This window comes from Phaseolus vulgaris, chromosome 9 (assembly GCF_000499845.2).
Source record: "Phaseolus vulgaris cultivar G19833 chromosome 9, P. vulgaris v2.0, whole genome shotgun sequence".
In the NCBI taxonomy this organism is placed as follows: Eukaryota; Viridiplantae; Streptophyta; class Magnoliopsida; order Fabales; family Fabaceae; genus Phaseolus; species Phaseolus vulgaris.
The window spans coordinates 7662040-7684555 of NC_023751.2; the positions used below are offsets into that span (position 1 = coordinate 7662040).

Sequence of the window (22516 nt, forward strand, 5' to 3'; positions counted from 1 at the left end):
CCTGATCCTTTGGTAAATTATAATTTTTTTTTATCAAATTGAAGTATAAAGATAATCTAATGATTAATTTTTCCCCTATATTTTCTCATTGCATTTTCATGGTTTCGTGTGAAAGATAAATATTTGTTTAATTCAACATACTCAAAACTCAGTTTTTCATAGTTATGTGGTATAAATTTTTATATTATTTTATAGACGTTTATAGTTATACTATTCTTCACCCCCAAATATCGTTTTGAGCAACGTGTTTTTTTTTTTACCTAATATTTGTATTTGTGTAAAATAAATTAAAACTATAAACATTCAATGGCTAATTAGTTTTTAAAACCAAAAGTGGGAAAAATTATATATAGTTTGATTTGATAGTAAAAGTATAATGGATGAAAGGATAAGTTTTAGATTAAAGTCCTCTTATAACAAAAGTGATCATATTAACAACTAACATTTATCAATTAAAAAATAGTTAAGGGTAAACAATAATTTCTATTGTGTTCAAATGTAATCTAACCTACATAAATTAATTGAGAGTATATACTTATTGGTTATAATTAAGTTTTCCTAAAAATTAATAATATAAAACTTAAGAACTCATGTATTGCTATTTGTAGATAAAGGAAGTAATCCACAAGTTTTTCTTACTTGCTAGAAGAATAGAGAGGTCTCGATTATGAATATAATTAGCAACTATAATTTATCTAAAATGAAATTTGTAGTTTAGAGTTGACATTATTTATAAAATAAAAAATGGATAAAGTTGGAATAATATTTATTAGTAGGACTTTTAAGATTATTCATTATTGATATTTAATCATTAGACCATAAATGTGAGTTAACTTAACCAGTTATTTGATTTTTTTTTGTCTTCCTCTGTTGAGATAACCTTCGAGAGTAACCAAAATCATACAATGACTAAGAAGTCTATATTGTTTCGAGATTTGATTTACTTAAGCTCTAACTCCTTAACATCTCTCATTGTACTAATTAATTGTTTAAATTGTTGTGGTTAATTCCCTCTTCAAAATTAGAATTAAACTTCTATAATATTATGTTGGGTTAATATTTTATAATATTGAGATGATCATATAGGACTACGTGCTTTTATTCTTATTTTTCTCAAATTTATTTTTGTGCGACTTCGTGTATTGGTTCTAATTTATATCTCGATCTGAGTCTGGTTTGGTTTTGATTATAAGTCTTAATTTCGATTTGGTTTGATTTTAATGTGAGTGTATCTGCAATCACTCTCGTATTCAAGTCAGTGTAGTCTCAATGTTTAAAGAAAACAATTATGTGGAATCAATCAAAAGTGTTTTTATTTTAAGGTACCTCCCTATTTGTATTGATTTTAATTTGTATTATCTAGGATAAAAAACAATCGAATTCATCTCCGACGACCGACATACTTTTCGGTTAAGTAAATTTTATCTCAACGCATTCGACTGACACATGTCTTATCCTAAAATAATTAAACATGATTAAACAAACATATTATTTATAAGGACATCATAAAACCACGATTGGGATTCAATTGGGTCATCAACAAAGTTAGATAGATATATAGACTCATTAAAATTAGAATAAATAGAAAGGTACTCCGTGTAAAAACACATTTATTTAATTTCACATAATTGTCTACTTTAAACATCGAAAATGGACTGACTTGAATGTTTAGATGTACACCACCCACCATGACAAAACTTGACCATAATCAAAACTTATAACTAAAATAAAAGTATAATTAAAACCAAATTAAAAAAATCACAAAACAACATGAAAACTAAATTTGACCAATAAATAAGAAATAAATATAATGGTCATATAGAATCATCATTCTTCTAACAACCATTAATGTTGTTGTAGTTTTCATAGTCACCTCAATAATGTTTTTGTAAGTCATAAATTTCAGTACTTTTTATCATCCTTTTATCTTGATTTTGTTTTCACATTAGACCAATGATTACCTAATGGTCTAACAAGTCATGCTAAAAATATGTTACCCTAACTTTATTAGTTAAAGAACTAGGTCAATTAAAAAATCCTCCTAATGTTATTATTTATTATTTAATCATATGAACACAAATTAAAAAAAGTCACATTTTCATTTTTAATTTGTTAAATCAATGAATTTCTTAACCTTAAAAGTGTATATAAAACACAAACTATAAAATAATCGAGAGTGATTAAAATCTCACATTCTAAGACGTATGAGATAATGGTACAAAATCTTTCATAATCTGGAATTGATATTACCATAATCTAGTAGCTAATAAAACTCGTATAAATATATGTTACATATACACAACAATATGAATAACCAAAAAAAATATTATAAAAAAATAAATAAAAATAAAAATAATAACAACATGTTAATTAAATATAAAAAATTATAAATAGTAAAGGAGTGTTCAGAATTTAAATTTAAAAAATAATGAATAAATGATGCTATTATTGTTGGAAATGTTTACTAAGAAATAATTCTTTAGTTACTTTCGGCATTCTATTATTAATACGTTGAAATTACCAACTTTATCATTTAATATATTTTTTAAAGTAATATTATATCATAAATTAATTGTGTGTTTTTTTTTTATATAATTTGTACCAAAATTAATCAAACAAGCAAGTATATAACAATGTCGCTTCCCCGTAATAACAATATGTATAAAAATTTTAAACAATGAAAAATCAGAATTTCAATTAGGAAAGTATTGCTACTAAAAGAACACAATGAGAAGAAAACAAAATTCTAACATAATGGAAAATAATATTATAAGAATAAAAATAATAAAAATAAATACAATACAGTGAATGGAAAAAACAACAATTCCACAAATAAAGTTGAATAATACAATTATCAGTAAAAAAGATAAAAAAATAAAAAACATTATTCTATATCTATCCTGAGTTTTTTTCACTAGAAATTAAAAAAAATAATATTTTTTACGTGATTTTTACTTAAAAAAATTCTCAAAGTATAAAAAAGGTAACTAATTTAAACTTTATAAAAGGTTATGATAATTATTTTATAAAATAACTAATATTAAAATGTTATAATCTATAGTTAATATGATATTTCTAACATACCTCTTTTTCACGTAGTGCGACCTTATACATTTGACTATATATTATAAGTGATTGATAATAGATGATTTGATAAGACCAACAAACACTCGTTATGATAAAATAAAAAATGACTCTTATACCATATTAACTCAACTTTATAAAATCGAAACATTTGAGATTTGTACCTGCCTATATATTATGAAATGTCCTAATGTCTAGTCTATTTTCAACAACTAACTAAGATTAAATAAATAGTTTCATTTTTTTAAAAATTATTCTAGAATTTATGTTAATGATTTCCGTATATATAAGAAATACAGATTATTTTTAAATTTAATATATTAAATAGGTTTATTTACACGTAAAAAGAAGGTATAATAATATTATTATTATTACATAGCATAGTATGAAAAAAGAAAAGAAAACCTGAAAATCCATGGAAGGGCAATAGTGGAAAAACGTTGGTAGTCCATTCTTGGAACACCGCCTGCACCTGCAAGCAATACAAAGAGGCTCTTCACCACCTCTCACTATTTATACTGTATTCTTTGTTTCACAAAAAAGGGCTAATTTTTTCTCTTCTACAAAATACAACAATTTTATTCTAACAACGCCGATTCCCAACCCCAACCCTTTCTTCTCTCACACTCCTATGTGTATGCTCTCACTCTCTCTTCTCTCATCTCTCGCGGTTACTTGTTTCTCTCTCTTTCTTCTTCAAAATACGATCTGCGTTTTCTTCCCAACGCCAATTTCCGATTTCCTTCAATTTTTGCGCGGGTTGTGAATACTTCGGGGAATGGGTGGATTCTGCGTTGTTCTTATATTTGCTAATTGTTTTCATTTTGCGTTTTTTTTATTGTAATTAAATCTGCAGTTCAAAGTAGCGAAGCTGAGGGCAGATGACAAGCGTGAGATCGAGTTGGCCTTCGAGGCTGCGCCAACTTCTATCGAGCGAGGGTTCCATTGGCCCTTCCGTCAAACTCGACTCTGACCCTGTCAGTCTTCCATCTCGCTACCACTCATACTTTCTTTGTTTATTTTTGTGTGTTTAATTTTTAATTTCCTTTTTCGTTCAACTGTTATCATAATTGGGAAGTGCGGTAGTTGATTGTGTGACTATTTTGCCGTTCTCCAAGGAAGCAGTTGTAACTTGGCAATGTTTGTGGATTTTTTATTGGTTGTTTATTTTTTTTGGGTTGTATGTTCTCACTAATTCATTGTGTTGGAGTTCTCAAATGCTCTGTTATGCATGCGTGTGGGAGATTGAAGGAATTGATAGTGTCGTTGTTTGAATTTAGCATAGGTAGAACTGTGATAGCATGTGCTGTAGTTAGAAATTGAAATTGAAATTGCCCATTTTTGCATTCCTCACACTCCCTTTGTCATTGGTGGAATCAAACAGAGATTGAGTGAGCATTTGGTTGAAGTCTTCATGTTTAAAAGGAGTATTTTTAAGAAAAAGTTAACTTGTTAACTTTTAGGAAAGTGAAATGATTTTTTTAAGTGAAAATATTGGGTTCAGATTTAGCCTGATTATAGCCAGTGGTAACAATGTTGTCAAATCAATGACGTGTGTTGTAGCAATCTATAGGCTGTTGCATTCCGCTGTTTTAGTTTTTATTGTGTTGTGTTTGAATAGCAGAATGTGATAGTTGACTTTGGCTGAAGACAAACTTAATAGGAACTTGTGCAATTCCATTCGTACCTAACAAGCATAACTTATGAGTTAAGTTTGAATTGCACAACTGCATGCGTGGAAAAAACTAATTTTTGGGAAAATAATTGTGTTTTTTCTCTCTCAAAAGATCTCTCTTCTAAATAAAGGAAAGGAACCATCTATTTTCCATCATAAGTGTATGTTGGGAAAAAAATTATGGATAAATTTGTCTTTTTTTCTAATCTCTCAAGAAGTTGGCAAAACTTACATCTTATCTTTTCCTTTTCTTGTATACATTATTTATAAAATTGGTTTAGGTTTCATTCACAACAAAGAACAATGTTATACAAGATACCTATAAAGCAGTTACTTCTGAAAAGTAGGAAATATAATAAGGATATTTTAAAAATTTCCACTAGAGCAAAAATGTCACTTATAATTAATTGAGATTTTATTAATTTCACCATCTCAATAATGGGAGTACAACAATGTATTTATAGGCATCACACTGCTTATCACCGTTTAACTATTATGTGCTTCCACTCGGCATCATTTGACTAATATATGGTACCATCTGTATCAGCTGATAGCTTTACAAACTGAACTAGCTGATAGCTTTAAAACACTGACAAATCTACTAACTTATTTCTACTAAAATCACCCCTCAAACTGAAGGAGAAAGATTTTTCAAAAGAAAAATTCTTCACATTGAGTTTGCTTCAAAGAAACATAAATCAAGCTGAAGATAGAGGCTTGGTCAGTACGTGTGCCCACTGATCAAGAGTTGCTTGGCCTTAGCCTTTTCTCGCACAAAGAAAACATCCATCTCCTTTTGTTTAGTGCAATTATAAAAGACTGGATTGTGGGATGTAAGATGAGTAGGTCCCTAAAGATCAGTAAAAACAAGTTCTATGGGAGAGTATACAGACTTTGGGGCATGAGAAGGCAATTTTTGTGACTTGCCAACGCAACAGAATGAACAAAAATAAGAATCAACTTTATTGGATGGAGAAATGTTAGAATATTTCAGTACAATTTACATTACATGATTATTTGGACAACCAAGTCTATTGTGCCACATGTGGACACTGTTATTTATAAAGGACAAATTGATAAGATTTGATTTATGGACATCAGTTTTAACCGTGCTAAACAAAGAGCAAGGTGTGGGTGAATAGCTGAGAGATTTAGAGGACAACTGCAACTGAACAACTGTGAAGTTGGAGATTATTGAATGAGCAAAGTCCATCAACACCTACAACTCCTTGAAGAAGAACATTATTCGTCCTTGGGATTTGACAAGACATTCGTTGGAATGAAATTAAAAAAGAAAACAGAATTATCTTTGGCAAATTGACTAACACTCAACAAATTTGTAGTAATAGAAGGGACATGTAACACACTTTTTTAGTTAAAAAGTGATATGTGAATCATAAGGTGACACCTAGGAAGAGAAACTAACACTGCAAATACTTAAACATGCACCATTGCCTATGAAAATTTGGTCTGGACCATCAAAATGTTGAAGCTGTTTAATATTTGAAGGTTCACCAGTAACGTAAAAGCTTGCACCAGAGTCTGGTATTCAAGATGTATTGGCATTTCCTTGAGAATTAGACTTCACCAGCGTAACACTTGATTGAGTATTCTTGCCAGGCTTGTTATTAGGATTTATCCAAGCTTATGAATACATATTTACAGTATTAAATTTAAACTATAACACTGAACTATCTGACAACTGTACTAACTTATTTCTACTAATAGAGTATGATTGCCTAGCTTATAGTAGTTATGCTACCTTATAATTTAATTTAGGTATGCTATTACTGTGTGTTACTGACATTACTAGTTACTTTTTTTTTTTTTTGATCAGCAAAGAATTAAATTAATTAAAATGGGATACTTTAGGGGTGTCCCAGCCCGTTTACAGATAATGTTTACAGATAAAGAGGATGATATCTATCTATATGGCACCTCTTCCCTTCCTAAAAAAACTACCATCCATGGACCATAAAAACAATTTGCACCTAGAACAGGGACCATATCCTAGATGAATCAAAGCAAGTACTTCTTTTAGAGCAAAGACCCCACCACCAGCAGTTTATGACATTCTTCCATCGCTGCCAAGCATACCTAAATCCAATGTGGCAGCAACCTTGAATCGGCCTTGTAGAGCAGCTTACAAGTTACTTATTCCAATAGTTATTCAGTCACTTACTATTAATGACTTGACAAGCATGTAAATAAGTGATGTGGTAAAGCTTTGCGATAGGCTTAAACTTATGTTGTTAATAATAAATTAGCAATACATCTGCAGCCTTCTGTATGCATTTTTGTTGCATGACCTAAACTTTGTTCATAGAATGTTTCAATACTTTTGATTAACAATGGGGTATAGAGTCATTCTTATGTTTCCAAGAAGTAGTCAGTTGTTAGTATATGAATTGGAGTGCCACACTACTAATATAAGTGGTGGCCAGATAAAAATATTTGCTAGTAGTATAGAATTCTCACATTACTTCCTGGTAATTATAGGGGCTTTTAACCTTTTATGCAGATATTTCTTAAACTTAATGGGGGCGTTTCACATTTGAGTGAATTTTTTGTTTATGACTTTTGGTGATTGTGACTTTATGCATGCAAAAGTGTTAACATGCCTACTTAGAATGTGAGAAAATATGGCATTTTCTAGCTTTTATCAAGGTTTGGATTTTGACGCTCTGTTTTCTTGTGCATTCATTGTTTTTCAGTGACAATGTCTTTTGGGTTCTTATAAATTTTGCATGCTGCATGCTAGTATGCACATGCTCATTTTGATTAAACTAATATTTCTATGTCCATTTTTCATATTGTATGGCTGAGTATTACTACTATTATTACTACTACTACCACTACTATTGTTCTGCTAAATTGATTAATACTGTTTTTTTTTTCCAAATTGATTAACATGAATGGTTTGTAGAAGTGTAACAACAAGTATGTTTTTGGAATTTGCTTCAACTGTGCTGCAAAATTTCCATTTTTAGATGCACTAGTATTAGTATATATGTTCATATTATTTGTGGTTACATCATGTTCACTTCTATCTATTCACATATCCTGATGATTCGTGGTCGTGCTTCTCTGAAATTCTATTGGCTTAATTTTTGTTGTTATTTCCCTTCTTACCCATCTAGCTTATGTGTTATGTGATTGATTGATTTCAGCCTCCTAAGATCAAAACCTTCATTGATAAGGTCATTCAATGTCCATTACAAGATATAGCTATACCCCTCTTTGGCTTTCAGTGGGAGTATAATAAGGTAATAAAATTATGAGTTGCAGCATATAGTATTCTGCTTTTTCTCCTCATAGACTTATGTATTTGTTTTACATCAGGGGAATTTTCATCACTGGAGACCATTGCTACTTCATTTTGATACATATTTCAAGACATATTTATCAGGTCGAAATGACCTGACATTGGCTGATAATTTAGAAGTTGACATTCCATTACCAAAACATGCAATTCTACAAATACTACGGGTGATACAAATAGTTTTAGAGAACTGTCCAAACAAGAGTTCTTTTGATGGCTTGGAGGTAATAGGAAGAGAAATTGTGTCCTATTTTAAAATAATCTTATTTCATTTTCATGTGTCACTCTATCCTTTCTTTAAAGTCAAGTGATTTATTTGTGGGTTATTTGATACTATTGTTTTCTGATATATCTCCCCTTTTCAGCACTTCAAGCTTTTACTAGCATCAACAGATCCTGAGATTATTATTGCAACATTAGAAACTCTTGCAGCACTTGTAAAAATAAATCCTTCTAAGCTTCATGGAAGTGCAAAAATGGTTGGTTGTGGTTCAGTGAATAGCTATCTCCTGTCCCTAGCACAGGGGTGGGGAAGCAAGGAGGAGGGCATGGGTTTGTATTCTTGTATTGTGGCAAATGAGAAAGCTCAGGATGAGGCACTCTGTTTGTTTCCTTCTGATGTAGGGAATGGTAGTGATCAATCCAATTACTGCATGGGTTCTACTTTGTATTTTGAATTGCATGTACCTATTGCCCAAAGCAAAGAACAAAATGTAGATACAGTTTCTTCAAGTTTGAGAGTAATACACATAGCAGATATGCATTTGCGCAAAGAAGATGATTTGACAATGTTGAAGCAATGCATTGAGCAATATAATGTTCCACCCGAGCTCCGATTTTCATTGCTCACGAGAATTAGGTATGCTCGTGCCTTCCGATCTGCGAGAATAAGCAGGCTTTATAGCAGGATTTGCCTTCTTGCTTTCGTTGTGTTGGTCCAATCCAGTGATGCTCATGATGAGCTTGTGTCCTTTTTTGCTAATGAACCAGAATACACCAATGAATTGATTAGAGTTGTGCGATCTGACGAAACCATATCTGGATCTATTAGAACACTTGTAATGCTTGCATTAGGAGCCCAGTTAGCAGCATATACATCATCTCATGAACGTGCACGGATACTGAGTGGATCTAGTATGAACTTCACCGGAGGGAATCGCATGATACTACTCAATGTACTTCAGAGGGCTATTTTGTCATTGAAGAGTTCTAGTGATCCAACTTCCTTTGCTTTTGTTGAGGCACTTCTTCAATTCTATCTCCTGCATGTAGTGTCAACGTCTTCTGGGAGTAACATCAGAGGTTCTGGCATGGTACCCACATTCTTGCCTCTTCTGGAGGATTCTGATCCTGCTCATATTCATCTTGTTTGTTTAGCAGTGAAAACCCTTCAGAAACTTATGGATTGTAGTAATTCAGCTGTATCTTTGTTTAAAGAGTTAGGGGGTGTTGAGCTTTTGGCTCAAAGATTGCAGATAGAGGTTCATAGGGTCATTGGGTTGGTTGGAGAAAATGATAATGTGATGCTCACTGGTGAAAAATCAAGACTTAGTTCTCATCAGCTTTACTCTCAGAAGAGGCTGATAAAAGTGTCTCTTAAGGCTCTTGGTTCTGCAACGTATGCCCCAGCAAACTCTACCAGATCTCAACACTCCCATGATAGTTCATTACCTGCAACTTTAGTCATGATATTTCAGAATGTAGATAAGTTTGGAGGTGACATTTATTACTCAGCTGTTACTGTTATGAGTGAAATAATCCACAAAGACCCTACATGCTTTTCTTCTCTACATGAAATGGGCCTTCCCAATGCATTTTTATCTTCAGTTGTATCTGGGATACTTCCTTCATCAAAGGCTCTAACATGCATTCCGAATGGCCTTGGGGCTATTTGTCTTAACGCCAAAGGCTTAGAGATTGTTCGAGAAACTTCTTCGTTGCAGTTCCTTGCCAACATCTTTACAAGCAGAAAGTATGTCCTTGCCATGAACGAAGCTATTGTTCCGCTTGCAAATTCTGTGGAGGAACTTCTTCGACATGTGTCTTCTTTGAGAAGTACTGGTGTTGACATTATCATCGAAATCATCCATAAAATTGCATCTTTTGGAGATGGTATTGATACAGGATCTTCTTCAGGAAAAGCTAATGAGGACAGTACAATGGAAAACAATTCTGAAGACAAAGGAAAGGAAAGCCGTTGTTGCCTTGTAGGTACCACAGAGACTACTGCTGAAGGGATAAGTGATGAGCAATTCATTCAGCTTTGCATTTTTCATTTGATGGTATTGATTCACCGTACTATGGAAAATTCTGAAACATGTCGGCTATTTGTAGAAAAATCAGGAATTGAAGCTTTGTTGAAGCTGCTTTTACGACCAACGATTGCACAATCCTCAGATGGCATGTCTATTGCTTTGCATAGCACCATGGTCTTTAAGGGGTTTGCTCAACATCACTCCACTCCTTTGGCACATGCCTTTTGTACCTCTCTTAGAGAGCACTTGAATGAAGCATTAACTGGGTTTGGTGCATCTTCAAGACCTTTGTTGCTGGATCCAAAGATGACAATTGATAAGATATTTTCTTCACTTTTCCTGGTTGAGTTTCTTCTCTTTCTTGCTGCTTCAAAAGACAACCGTTGGGTGACTGCTTTGCTTACAGAATTTGGAAATGGTAATAAAGATGTTCTTGAAAACATTGGACATGTCCACCGTGAAGTTTTGTGGCAAATTGCTCTTCTTGAAAATGCAAAGCCTGATATTGAAGATGATGGTTCTTGTTCTACTAATGATTCACAACAGACAGACGTTGATGCAAATGAAACTGCAGAGCAAAGGTACAATTCTATTAGGCAATTTCTTGATCCTTTACTCAGGAGGAGGACTTCAGGATGGAGTGTAGAATCACAGTTTTTTGACCTTATTAACCTGTATCGAGATTTGGGTCGTGCCCCCAATTCTCAGCACCGATCAAATTCTGTTGGTGCCACAAACAGACGGTTAGGATCCAGTAACTTGTTGCATCCTTCCGAGTCTGCAGATGTTCCAGGGTCTGCGAATAAGAAGGAATGTGACAAGCAGAGAACGTATTATACCTCTTGTTGTGACATGGTTAGATCACTTTCATTTCATATTACACATTTGTTCCAAGAGTTGGGAAAAGTAATGCTGCAACCTTCTCGCCGTCGTGATGATATTGTGAGTGTAAGCCCGACTTCAAAATCAGTGGCTTCTACTTTCGCTACCATTGCTTTAGATCACATGAATTTTGGTGGCCATGTGGAGGAAGCATCCATATCAACAAAATGTCGTTATTTTGGTAAAGTCATTGATTTTATTGATGGGATTCTAATGGAAAGGTCCGAGTCCTGCAACCCCATTTTACTGAATTGCTTGTATGGGCATGGAGTTATTCAATCAGTATTGACCACATTTGAAGCCACTAGTCAGTTGCTATTTGCAGTTAATCGGACTCCTGCATCGCCAATGGAAACTGATGATGGGAATGTGAAGCACGATGACAAGGACGATACTGATCATCTGTGGATATATGGTTCTTTAGCTAGTTATGGTAAATTTATGGACCATCTAGTGACCTCCTCTTTCATATTATCTTCTTTCACAAAGCCTTTACTAGCACAACCCCTTAGTGGTGATACCCCATTTCCACGAGATGCTGAGATATTTGTTAAAGTCCTCCAATCTATGGTGTTGAAGGCTGTGCTCCCAGTTTGGACACATTCTCAGTTCGTTGATTGTAGTCATGAATTTATTTCTAATGTTATCTCTATCATTAGGCATGTTTATTCAGGGGTGGAAGTAAAAAATGTAAATGTCAGTGCACGTATTACTGGGCCTCCTCCTAATGAAACAACAATTTCAACCATTGTAGAGATGGGATTTTCCAGGCCTAGAGCAGAGGAAGCTTTAAGGCATGTTGGATCAAATAGTGTGGAGTTGGCGATGGAGTGGTTGTTTTCCCATCCAGAGGACATGCAAGAAGATGATGAACTTGCTCGTGCACTAGCCATGTCCCTTGGAAACTCTGAATCAGAGCCCAAGGATGTTGCAGCAAGTGACAATGTTCCTCAGCTTGAGGAAGAGGTGGTCCATCTTCCTCCTGTTGATGAGTTGTTATCAACTTGCACTAAACTTCTTCAAAAGGAACCTCTTGCTTTTCCTGTTCGTGACTTGCTCATGATGATCTGCTCTCAGAATGATGGTCAATATAGATCTAATGTTGTCACTTTTATTGTTGATCGGATCAAGGAATGCGGATTGATTTCTGGTAATGGAAATAATACCATGCTTTCTGCTTTATTTCATGTTCTTGCTTTGATTCTTAATGAGGATGTTGTTTCGCGGGAAGCTGCTTCAAAGAGTGGTTTGATAAATATTGCTTCAGATCTACTTTACCAGTGGGATTCTAGTCTTGGTGACAGGGAGAAACATCATGTGCCAAAATGGGTTGCAACTGCCTTTCTGGCACTGGAGAGGCTTTTGCAAGTGGATCAAAAATTGAATTATGAAATTGCAGAGTTGTTGAAGAAGGAAGTTGTGAATGTTCAGCAGACATCAGTTCTCATTGATGAGGATAAGCAACACAAATTACAATCTGCATTGGGACTTTCTACCAAGTATGCAGATGTACTTGAACAGAAGAGACTTGTTGAGATAGCTTGTAGTTATATGAAGAACCAAGTTCCCTCAGACACAATGCATGCTATTTTGCTACTTTGTTCCAATCTTACGAGGAATCATTCTGTTGCTCTTACCTTTTTCGATGCTGGTGGTTTAAGTTCGCTTCTTTCTCTGCCAACCAGTAGCCTCTTTCCTGGGTTTGACAATGTTGCTGCTGGTATTGTCCGTCATGTTATTGAAGATCCACTAACTCTTCAGCAAGCAATGGAATCCGAGATAAAACACAGTCTTATAGCTGCACCTAACCGCCATCCAAATGGGAGGGTCAATCCGCGAAATTTCCTGTTAAGTTTAGCTTCAGTAATTTCTCGGGATCCAATAATATTTATGCAAGCTGCTCAGTCTGTTTGCCAAGTTGAAATGGTTGGTGAAAGACCTTACATTGTCTTGTTGAAAGATCGGGATAAAGAGAAATCCAAGGAGAAGGATAAATCACATAATCATGATGGAAAAGTTTGTTTGGGAAGTACAACCACAACAGCTCCTGGGAATGTGCATGGGAAACTTCACGACTCAAACTCAAAGAATGTCAAATACAAAAAGCCCACTCAAAGTTTTGTTAACGTGATAGAACTTCTTCTTGAATCTATATGCACATTTGTTGCCCCTTCTCTTAAGGATGATAATGTTTCAAATGTCGTCCGTGGCTCCCCAACATCAAGTGACATGGACATTGAGGTTTCTACAGTTAGGGGGAAAGGAAAAGCAGTTGCTACTGTGTCTGGAGGAAATGAAACTAGCTGTGAGGAAGCATCTGCATCACTTGCAAAGATAGTATTTATTTTGAAGCTTCTGATGGAGATATTGTTGATGTATTCATCGTCTGTTCATGTCCTACTTCGACGGGATGCTGAAATGAGCAGCACTAAGGGCATTAATCAAAAGAATCATTCTGGTTTTGGTGCAGGAGGTATATTCTACCATATTCTTCGTAATTTTATCCCTCACTCTCGAAATTCCAAAAAGGACAAGAAAGGTGATGGTGATTGGAGGCAGAAACTAGCAACTAGGGCTAATCAATTTATGGTAGCTGCTTGTGTTCGGTCTTCAGAGGCAAGGAGGAGGGTTTTTACAGAGATTAGCCATATAATTAATGAATTTGTTGATTCATGTAACAGCGTTATGCCAAAGCCACCATGCAATGAAATTCAAGTTTTTGTTGATCTACTTAATGATATTTTGGCTGCTCGGACACCTGCTGGCTCAAGCATATCATCTGAGGCCTCTGTAACTTTTATGGATGCTGGTCTTGTTAAATCTTTTACTCATACACTACAGGTTTTGGACTTGGACCATGCTGACTCATCTAAAGTTGCTACTGGTATTATCAAAGCTCTTGAATTAGTAACCAAGGAACATGTTCATTCAGTTGAATCGAGTGCGGGAAGGGGTGATAATCAAACAAAGCCTTCTGATCCTAGTCAATCCGGAAGAATGGATAATATTGGTCACACATCTCAGTCTCAGTCCATGGAAACATCTCAGGCCAATCACGATTCCCTTCAAGTTGACCGTGTTGGGTCGTATAATGTGATCCAGTCTTATGGTGGGTCTGAAGCTGTTATTGATGATATGGAACATGATCTTGATGGGGGCTTTGTTCCTTCTAATGAAGATGAGTTCATGCATGAAACTGGGGATGATTCTAGAGGTCGTGAGACTGGAATTGAAAATGTGGGGCTACAATTTGAAATCCAATCCCATGGACAAGAAAATCTTGACGATGAGGATGAGGGGGATATGTCCGGAGATGAGGGTGAAGATGTAGATGAAGATGACGAAGATGACGAGGAACACAATGATTTGGAAGAAGATGAAGTCCATCACTTGCCACATCCTGACACTGATCATGATGATCATGAGATTGATGATGATTTTGATGAAGTGATGGAGGAGGAGGAAGAGGAGGATGAGGATGAGGATGATGAAGATGGTGTTATACTAAGACTTGAGGAGGGAATTAATGGAATTAATGTTTTTGATCATATTGAGGTTTTTGGAAGAGACAATAGTTTTCCAAATGAATCTCTTCACGTGATGCCAGTTGAAGTTTTTGGATCCAGACGTCCAGGGCGTACCACCTCTATTTACAGCCTTTTGGGCAGAAGTGGTGATAATGCTGCTCCTTCACGCCATCCACTTTTAGTTGGTCCTTCTTCCTCATTCCACCCATCTAGTGTCCAATCAGGTCAGTTCCTTTATCAAATTGTTGTTGATGTTTTATTATAATAACGTTTTCCCCTTTCTTTGTTTTCCAATTCACTAATTTCATGATTATGCATTGTTTTTAATTTACAGATAGTATAACAGAGAGCTCAACAGGGTTGGATAATATCTTTCGATCACTGCGGAGTGGACGTCATGGACACCGCTTGAACTTGTGGAGTGATAATAACCCGCAAAGCAGTGGGTCAAATGCTGGTGCTGTACCACAGGGCCTTGAGGAGTTCCTTGTCTCTCAATTGAGGCGACCTGCTGCTGACAAGTCATCTGATAATAATGTAGCAGAAGCAGGTCCTCAAAATAAAGTTGAGGTCCACCATATGCACAATTCTGCAGGTTCACAGCTAGAAATTCCAGTTGAAAACAATGCAATTCAAGGAGGTGGTGATGATGTGACTCCTGCATCTATTGATAACACTGAAAACAATGCTGATATTAGACCTGTAGGAAATGGAACTCTGCAAACAGATGTATCAAACACTCACTCTCAGGCTGTTGAGATGCAGTTTGAGCATAACGATGCATCTGTGCGAGATGTTGAAGCTGTGAGTCAGGAGAGTAGCGGTAGTGGGGCCACTTTTGGTGAAAGCCTTCGTAGCCTAGATGTTGAGATTGGAAGTGCTGATGGCCATGATGACGGTGGAGAAAGACAGGTTTCTGCAGATAGGATAGCAGGTGATTCACAGGCTGCACGTACAAGAAGAGCAACCGTGCCTTTTGGTCATTCCTCTCCTGTAGGTGTGAGAGATGCATCTCTCCACAGTGTTACTGAAGTTTCAGAAAATTCAAGCCGAGATGCAGATCAAGAAGGTCCAGCAGCTGAGCAGCAGGTGAACAGGGATACTGCATCAGCAGCAATCGATCCTGCCTTTTTGGATGCTCTTCCTGAGGAGCTGCGTGCTGAAGTTCTCTCAGCCCAGCAGGGTCAAGTGGCTCAACCATCAAATGCTGAGTCTCAAAACAATGGGGATATTGATCCTGAGTTCCTGGCAGCACTTCCCCCAGATATTCGAGCTGAAGTTCTAGCTCAGCAGCAAGCACAGAGATTACATCAATCTCAGGAGTTGGAAGGGCAACCTGTTGAAATGGATACTGTCTCAATAATTGCAACATTTCCTTCAGAATTAAGAGAAGAGGCAAGTTTGTCACTTGAATCCTGTTTTTACAAAAAGTGAGCATGTATCTGAAGATTTTTTTTTGTTCAGGTTCTATTAACATCCTCTGATGCTATCCTTGCCAACCTTACACCTGCCCTTGTTGCTGAGGCAAATATGTTGCGGGAAAGGTTTGCGCATCGATACAGTCGCACCCTCTTTGGTATGTATCCCAGAAGTCGTAGAGGCGAGACTTCTAGGCGTGAAGGTATTGGTTCTGTTCCAGATGGTGCAGGGGGAAGCATCACTTCACGCAGGTCTGCTGGAGCTAAGGTTGTTGAAGCTGATGGAGCACCTCTAGTTGACACCGAAGCTCTGCATGCCATGATTCGGTTATTTCGCCTAGTTCAGGTATTACTTGATTATAGGCACTGGAAGAAGTCCTTCAAAATAAACACAACTTAATTGGTTACACATTTTGTTTAAAAAAATTTCAGCCACTATACAAAGGTCAATTGCAGAGGCTTCTATTAAATCTTTGTGCCCATAGTGAAACAAGAGTTTCCCTGGTGAAAATTCTGATGGACTTACTATTACTTGATGTAAGAAAGCCGGCTAGTTATTTTAGTGCAGTTGAACCTCCATACAGACTTTATGGTTGTCAGAGCAATGTAATGTACTCACGTCCTCAATCTTTTGATGGTAAGAAAACTTGATTAACATTTTTTTCATACCTTGATCATATTTACTGTTATGGATTTAGTCAGTGCTTGGGTTTTGATTTTATATTTTCCTGGTTTTAATTTCTTAAAGGGACTTCTGTTTTATTATTCTTCAAGCTTGTTTTAACTAGTGACAGTTGATGTTATTTGGAAGATGTTCCTCGCACCCTCCTCCCCCCTCTGTAATGGTGGATAATTATTGATACTTGTTTAATTCTGTAGGAGTTCCCCCATTACTCTCTCGGCGAATACTTGAAACACTCACTTATCTTGCTCGCCATCACCCATACGTGGCAAAAATTTTGCTTCAGTTTAGGCTGCATCATCCTGGACTGAGAGAACCAGATAATGCTGATGTTGCACGTGGCAAAGCTGTGATGGTTGTTGAAGATGAAATGAATGCAGGATACATATCTATTGCAATGCTTCTGGGTCTCTTGAAACAACCCCTATATTTGAGGAGCATAGCTCATCTTGAGCAGGTGATGATTTGGTTTTATGGATATCTTTAGCACATCCAATTGCGTACTTGCTTAGAGTGCTAACATGATTTGCTGTTTTCAGTTGCTAAATTTGCTGGATGTTATCATTGATAGTGCTAGAAGCAAGTCTAGTTCATCTGATAGGTCTCAAATATCTACTGAGCCAGTATCAGGTCCACAAATTTCTGCAATGGATGTAGATGTGAATATTGATTCAGTTATATCTTCTGCTACGGATGCATCTCCTCAAGTCAATGAATCCTCTAAACCCACAACTTCCAGTAATAAGGAATGTCAGGCTCAGCAAGTATTGTGTGATCTACCACAAGCAGAACTTCAGCTCCTTTGCTCATTGCTTGCTCTAGAAGGGTATGGTTATGATTATGCTTGTTGATTAATGTTAACTCTTTTATCTGGGCTTTTGTCAGTTTGCCTTAATTTGGTGTATTTACTTTTGATATCTGAACTTACTTTGGGAGTGTGGTAAGAGTCATAAGTTTTCCTGGCATATGAGGTTCCGTTTTTTAATTATATCATTCATTACTTGGGTCTTGACACTTGTTCCATTTATGTTTAGTTTTATTACTACTCCACAATTCAAAGTCAATTGGGTCTGGCTATTGTTCTAAAAACAATGTAGAATTTAGTGATGTGGATTTCATCTAATATTTCTTTTATTATTTCCAGTTTGTCTGACAATGCATATGGTCTTGTTGCGGAGGTAATGAAAAAACTAGTTGCCATAGCTCCAATTCACTGTAAGTTTTTTGTCACTCATCTGGCAGAAGCAGTTCGAAATTTGACTTCATCTGCAATGGACGAGTTACGCACCTTCAGTGAGGCAATGAAAGCTCTTCTGAGTACAACGTCTTCTGATGGCGCAGCAATTTTAAGAGTTTTGCAAGCCTTGAGTTCCCTTGTCACCTTATTGGCTGAGAAAGAGAATGATGGAATAACTCCTGCCCTTTCTGAAGTTTGGGGAATCAATTCGGCCTTAGAGCCCTTGTGGCATGAGCTGAGCAGTTGTATAAGCAAGATAGAAGCCTACTCTGAGTCAGTATCCGAGTCTATTACCCCTTCTAGAACATCTGTGTCCAAACCATCCAATGTTATGCCTCCACTTCCAGCTGGTTCTCAAAATATTTTACCATACATAGAGTCATTTTTTGTTTTTTGCGAGAAGCTACATCCTGCTCAGTCAGGTGCTAGTACTGTCACAAATGTTCCTGTAATATCTGATGTGGAAGATGCCAGCACATCTGGTATTCGGCAGAAAACATCTGGATCTGCTACAAAACTAGATGAGAAACATGCTGCTTTTGCCAAGTTTTCAGAGAAACATAGGAAACTATTGAATGCTTTTATCAGGCAAAATCCTGGCTTGCTTGAGAAATCTTTTTCCCTTATGCTGAAGACTCCAAGATTTATTGATTTTGATAACAAGCGATCCCACTTCCGATCAAAAATTAAACATCAGCATGACCATCACCACAGTCCATTAAGAATATCAGTGAGAAGGGCATATGTTCTTGAGGATTCATATAACCAGCTTCGCATGAGATCAACTCAAGATTTGAAAGGAAGGTTGACTGTTCATTTCCAAGGTGAAGAAGGTATTGATGCAGGTGGGCTTACAAGGGAATGGTATCAATTGTTGTCTAGAGTTATTTTTGACAGAGGAGCATTGCTCTTTACTACAGTAGGCAATGAATCAACATTTCAGCCAAACCCTAACTCTGTTTACCAAACAGAACATCTATCTTATTTCAAATTTGTTGGCAGAGTGGTGAGTTCTTCTTACGAATGTTTTTAATGTATGCGTTTTGTTGCATATACCTTTTACTTATCCCTTTCTACATTATCCAGGTTGGAAAAGCATTATTTGATGGTCAGCTCTTGGATGTCCATTTTACTCGGTCATTCTACAAGCATATCCTTGGGGTCAAAGTTACATACCATGATATTGAAGCTATTGACCCTGCCTATTTCAGAAATTTGAAATGGATGCTTGAGGCAAGTGTCTTTTGTAGTTTTTCCGTTAGTCTTGTCAGTCTTTGCAATAGTTACCTTTCATATTTATTCATTGTGAAAATTGTCTCATGTTTATGGTATGACTGCAGAATGATATCAGTGATGTTCTGGATCTTACTTTTAGCATTGATGCAGATGAGGAAAAGTTGATTTTGTATGAGCGGACAGAGGTTCTGACTTTATTTCAAAACTATTGAGATAATTTTATTTGTGTATTGTATTGCACATTGTTTGTATCTAATTTTAATGAACTTTCTATAGGTAACTGATTATGAGCTGATTCCTGGTGGACGGAATATGAAAGTTACAGAGGAGAATAAGCACCAATATGTTGATTTGGTTGTTGAGCATCGGTTGACTACTGCTATTCGTCCTCAAATAAATGCTTTCTTGGAAGGGTTCAATGAATTGATTCCCAGGGAGTTAATATCTATATTCAATGACAAAGAGCTGGAATTATTGATCAATGGACTTCCTGATATTGATTGTGCGTTTTTTTCAATATTAACATTACCTTTATTGAGGCCACACATTTATGCTGGCTATCTTTATTAGTGTTCAAATTCATGAAAAGAAAATTTAACAATCTTTTCTACATTTCATTTCATTTCATTTCAGTGGATGACTTGAGAGCAAATACAGAATATTCTGGGTATAGTGGTGCATCACCGGTTATCCAATGGTTTTGGGAGGTTGTTCAGAGTTTCAGCAAAGAAGACAAAGCTAGATTGCTTCAGTTTGTGACAGGCACATCCAAGGTATTGCTTTTAAGCTTTAAACCTTCTGATCTTTATGTATTTATTTACAAAAAATCCCCTGTGATTTTCCATGTTGAATCATGGCCACTTTGCTGCTTGTGGCTTCACATTGGAATAATTTTATTTTCTGCTCAATACCTTTGTGTTTTGATGCAAAAGATGAATTCAATTAAATATTAGCAATATATATTCAAATCCAGTTCATGTGAATATCGAGAATCATGTAATATTGAGAAAGTTGAATACTTGTGTTTCAATGGAAATTCTTTAGTGAAAACGCACTCCTCAGATTTCCTATACGTACACAGTTGAAAAAGCTTTTGAACTAAACACAATAATTAATTCAATATTAAACCCTAAACCCTAAACACAATAATTAATATTATCTCCTCCTAACACAACAGACACATTTCAGAATTAATTAAGTTTTTGATTCACAATTGCCTTTAGCATTTAATGCAGCAATTTCCAGTAGCTTTTAATGCAGCATTTGCCAGTAGATTAGTTTCTATTCTAACAGACACTTAGGCAAGAAGTATAAGTAGTTGGCCTTGTTTTCGTGAGAACTATTAATTCAGTGATCTGAGTTGTGATGGAGATAAGACGCGCTAATTGTTTTGTTCCTGCTGTCAATTTACACCCTTGATCTAAGCTATACTGGTTTACCTCGAAAGACAGTATCTAATATCATTCTTATAATAATCAAATTATTATGTTCCTTGTTTTGTTAATCTGATCATGCAATATATAATTTTCAGGTGCCTTTGGAGGGATTTAGCGCTCTTCAAGGAATTTCAGGTTCCCAGAGGTTTCAGATACATAAAGCATATGGCAGTTCTGATCACTTGCCTTCTGCACATACTTGGTACCTTTTTTCTACTTTTCAGTTTATATTTTCTCAGCATTTTTTAGAGATTTCTTAGGTATTTAATCACTTGATGGATCAATTATTATGACGTCTTGACATTAGTAACACGGAGTATTTTTTATGCAGTTTCAATCAATTAGATTTGCCAGAGTATCCATCCAAACAACATTTGGAAAAGAGGTTACTTCTTGCCATTCATGAAGCAAATGAGGGATTCGGATTTGGTTGACAAGTTTTTTGTTTCTTTCTTTTTTGGGAGGGGTGGGGTACGAAAACAAACTGTATTACATTTTAGGTTACAAGCTATTTAAAAGCTTTTACTGGGGGTTGACAAGATTTTCAACATTATATCATGTTAATATGTTGTACAGTTCTATATTTGCAATGGGAAATGCTTCGGCGGTTTTTCAATAACCTGTTCACTGTGCCTTTGGGACCTACGGGTAACTCATTTTTCACTTGAGCAATATTTGATGAGATTCCAGAAAGATAAGTAGATCTCCTCAATATTAAAAATTCAATGTTTCCCTCAGACCTAAAATTTATTATTATTAGTCCAGATAAGCACCACTTCTTTGCTTGTTTTAGTTTTTATTTATCTTATTTTTGCTTCATATGCATGCTATTCTGAATTTTTTGTGGTATATGTTATATATATTTGTATTAAAAATTTCGTTTTTGCCTCAAGTTGAATAATATAGATATTTATGTATATAATTAGATTTGAGGAAAACTTAAATAAAATATATTCACAATCAGTGTTGCTTTGTTATTTTTTAATGTTTAGAATGGCCCGAGTGGGGTTTGCATTGAAGAAAACTTTTTAACTTTTCTGTATTTTATAATGTATGCGATCATTGTGTGATTATTTCTTGTTAATGAGAATTGAAATATAGTAATGAAAGAAAAAATGCGTAAAATAATAATGAAATTAAATTGTGTGCCGATTATTTTCTCATTTCTTTTCTTCAATTTCATCTTCATCAATTCTTAGCATTTAAAAATTATAAAATAACAGAAGAATATAAATATTTTGTTTTGCATAGAACTGTGCTGCAATAATTCCCACTCCGTCTTACACTGTGTTTGTTTTCAGTCAAATACTTTTCATGCAAATGGATATGTGGGTGCCATCCATGTTTGCATTCACTGAATATCGTGAAAATGCGACCAAGGAAAGGTGTGTCTCACTAAAGTGTGGAGAAAGAAAGCATGAGAAAACCAACTTGGGACCAATGACTTTACAATATTGTTCTTGAGACTTTATTCAAGAGTGTCTGCACGTAACAATGCCCATGTAGAGATTTTTGAGCTTTGCAGTACGGTGGAGTTCTTAAATAGTCATCAATGGAGGTAGATGAGTTCACTGGGTTCACAAGCGTGAGATATTTGGTGTGTGCGAGGTTTTTTGCTTAGAGCTGAGCTACTGAGAGTGATATGTATGTGTTTGAGGTTTAACACAACTGTTGGCGTGGTGGTTTGGTGCTCATTCCGTGATGTTTTCAGTAAGCATTCATGGTTATGGTGTCGTAATCAATTAGGTTCTTATTGGAAACC

General features: G+C 35.5%; 1 protein-coding gene across 1 annotated transcript; it reads left to right on the forward strand.

The window, feature by feature from the left end:
* The first annotated feature begins 3499 nt into the window (after positions 1 to 3499).
* Positions 3500 to 21373, forward strand: LOC137821658 (E3 ubiquitin-protein ligase UPL1-like). Its single transcript, XM_068626357.1, has 17 exons — positions 3500 to 3719; positions 3941 to 4061; positions 7930 to 8025; positions 8102 to 8305; positions 8447 to 14969; positions 15080 to 16140; positions 16210 to 16509; positions 16596 to 16800; positions 17043 to 17302; positions 17385 to 17671; positions 17990 to 19088; positions 19169 to 19315; positions 19423 to 19503; positions 19595 to 19820; positions 19952 to 20091; positions 20850 to 20956; positions 21086 to 21373. Exons 2-17 carry the CDS (start codon positions 3966 to 3968, stop codon positions 21186 to 21188), a joined length of 10935 nt encoding a protein of 3644 aa, XP_068482458.1. The 5' UTR covers positions 3500 to 3719; positions 3941 to 3965; the 3' UTR covers positions 21189 to 21373.
* Positions 21374 to 22516: the final 1143 nt, after the last annotated feature.

Coding starts and splice junctions, on each gene's coding strand:
- LOC137821658 (XM_068626357.1), top strand. CDS start 3,966: ATGACAAGCGTGAGATCGAGTTGGCCTTCGAGGCTGCGCCAACTTCTA. Junction 17,672..17,989: donor TCATTGCTTGCTCTAGAAGG/GTATGGTTATGA, acceptor TATTATTTCCAG/TTTGTCTGACAATGCATATG. Junction 19,821..19,951: donor TGGACTTCCTGATATTGATT/GTGCGTTTTTTT, acceptor ATTTCATTTCAG/TGGATGACTTGAGAGCAAAT.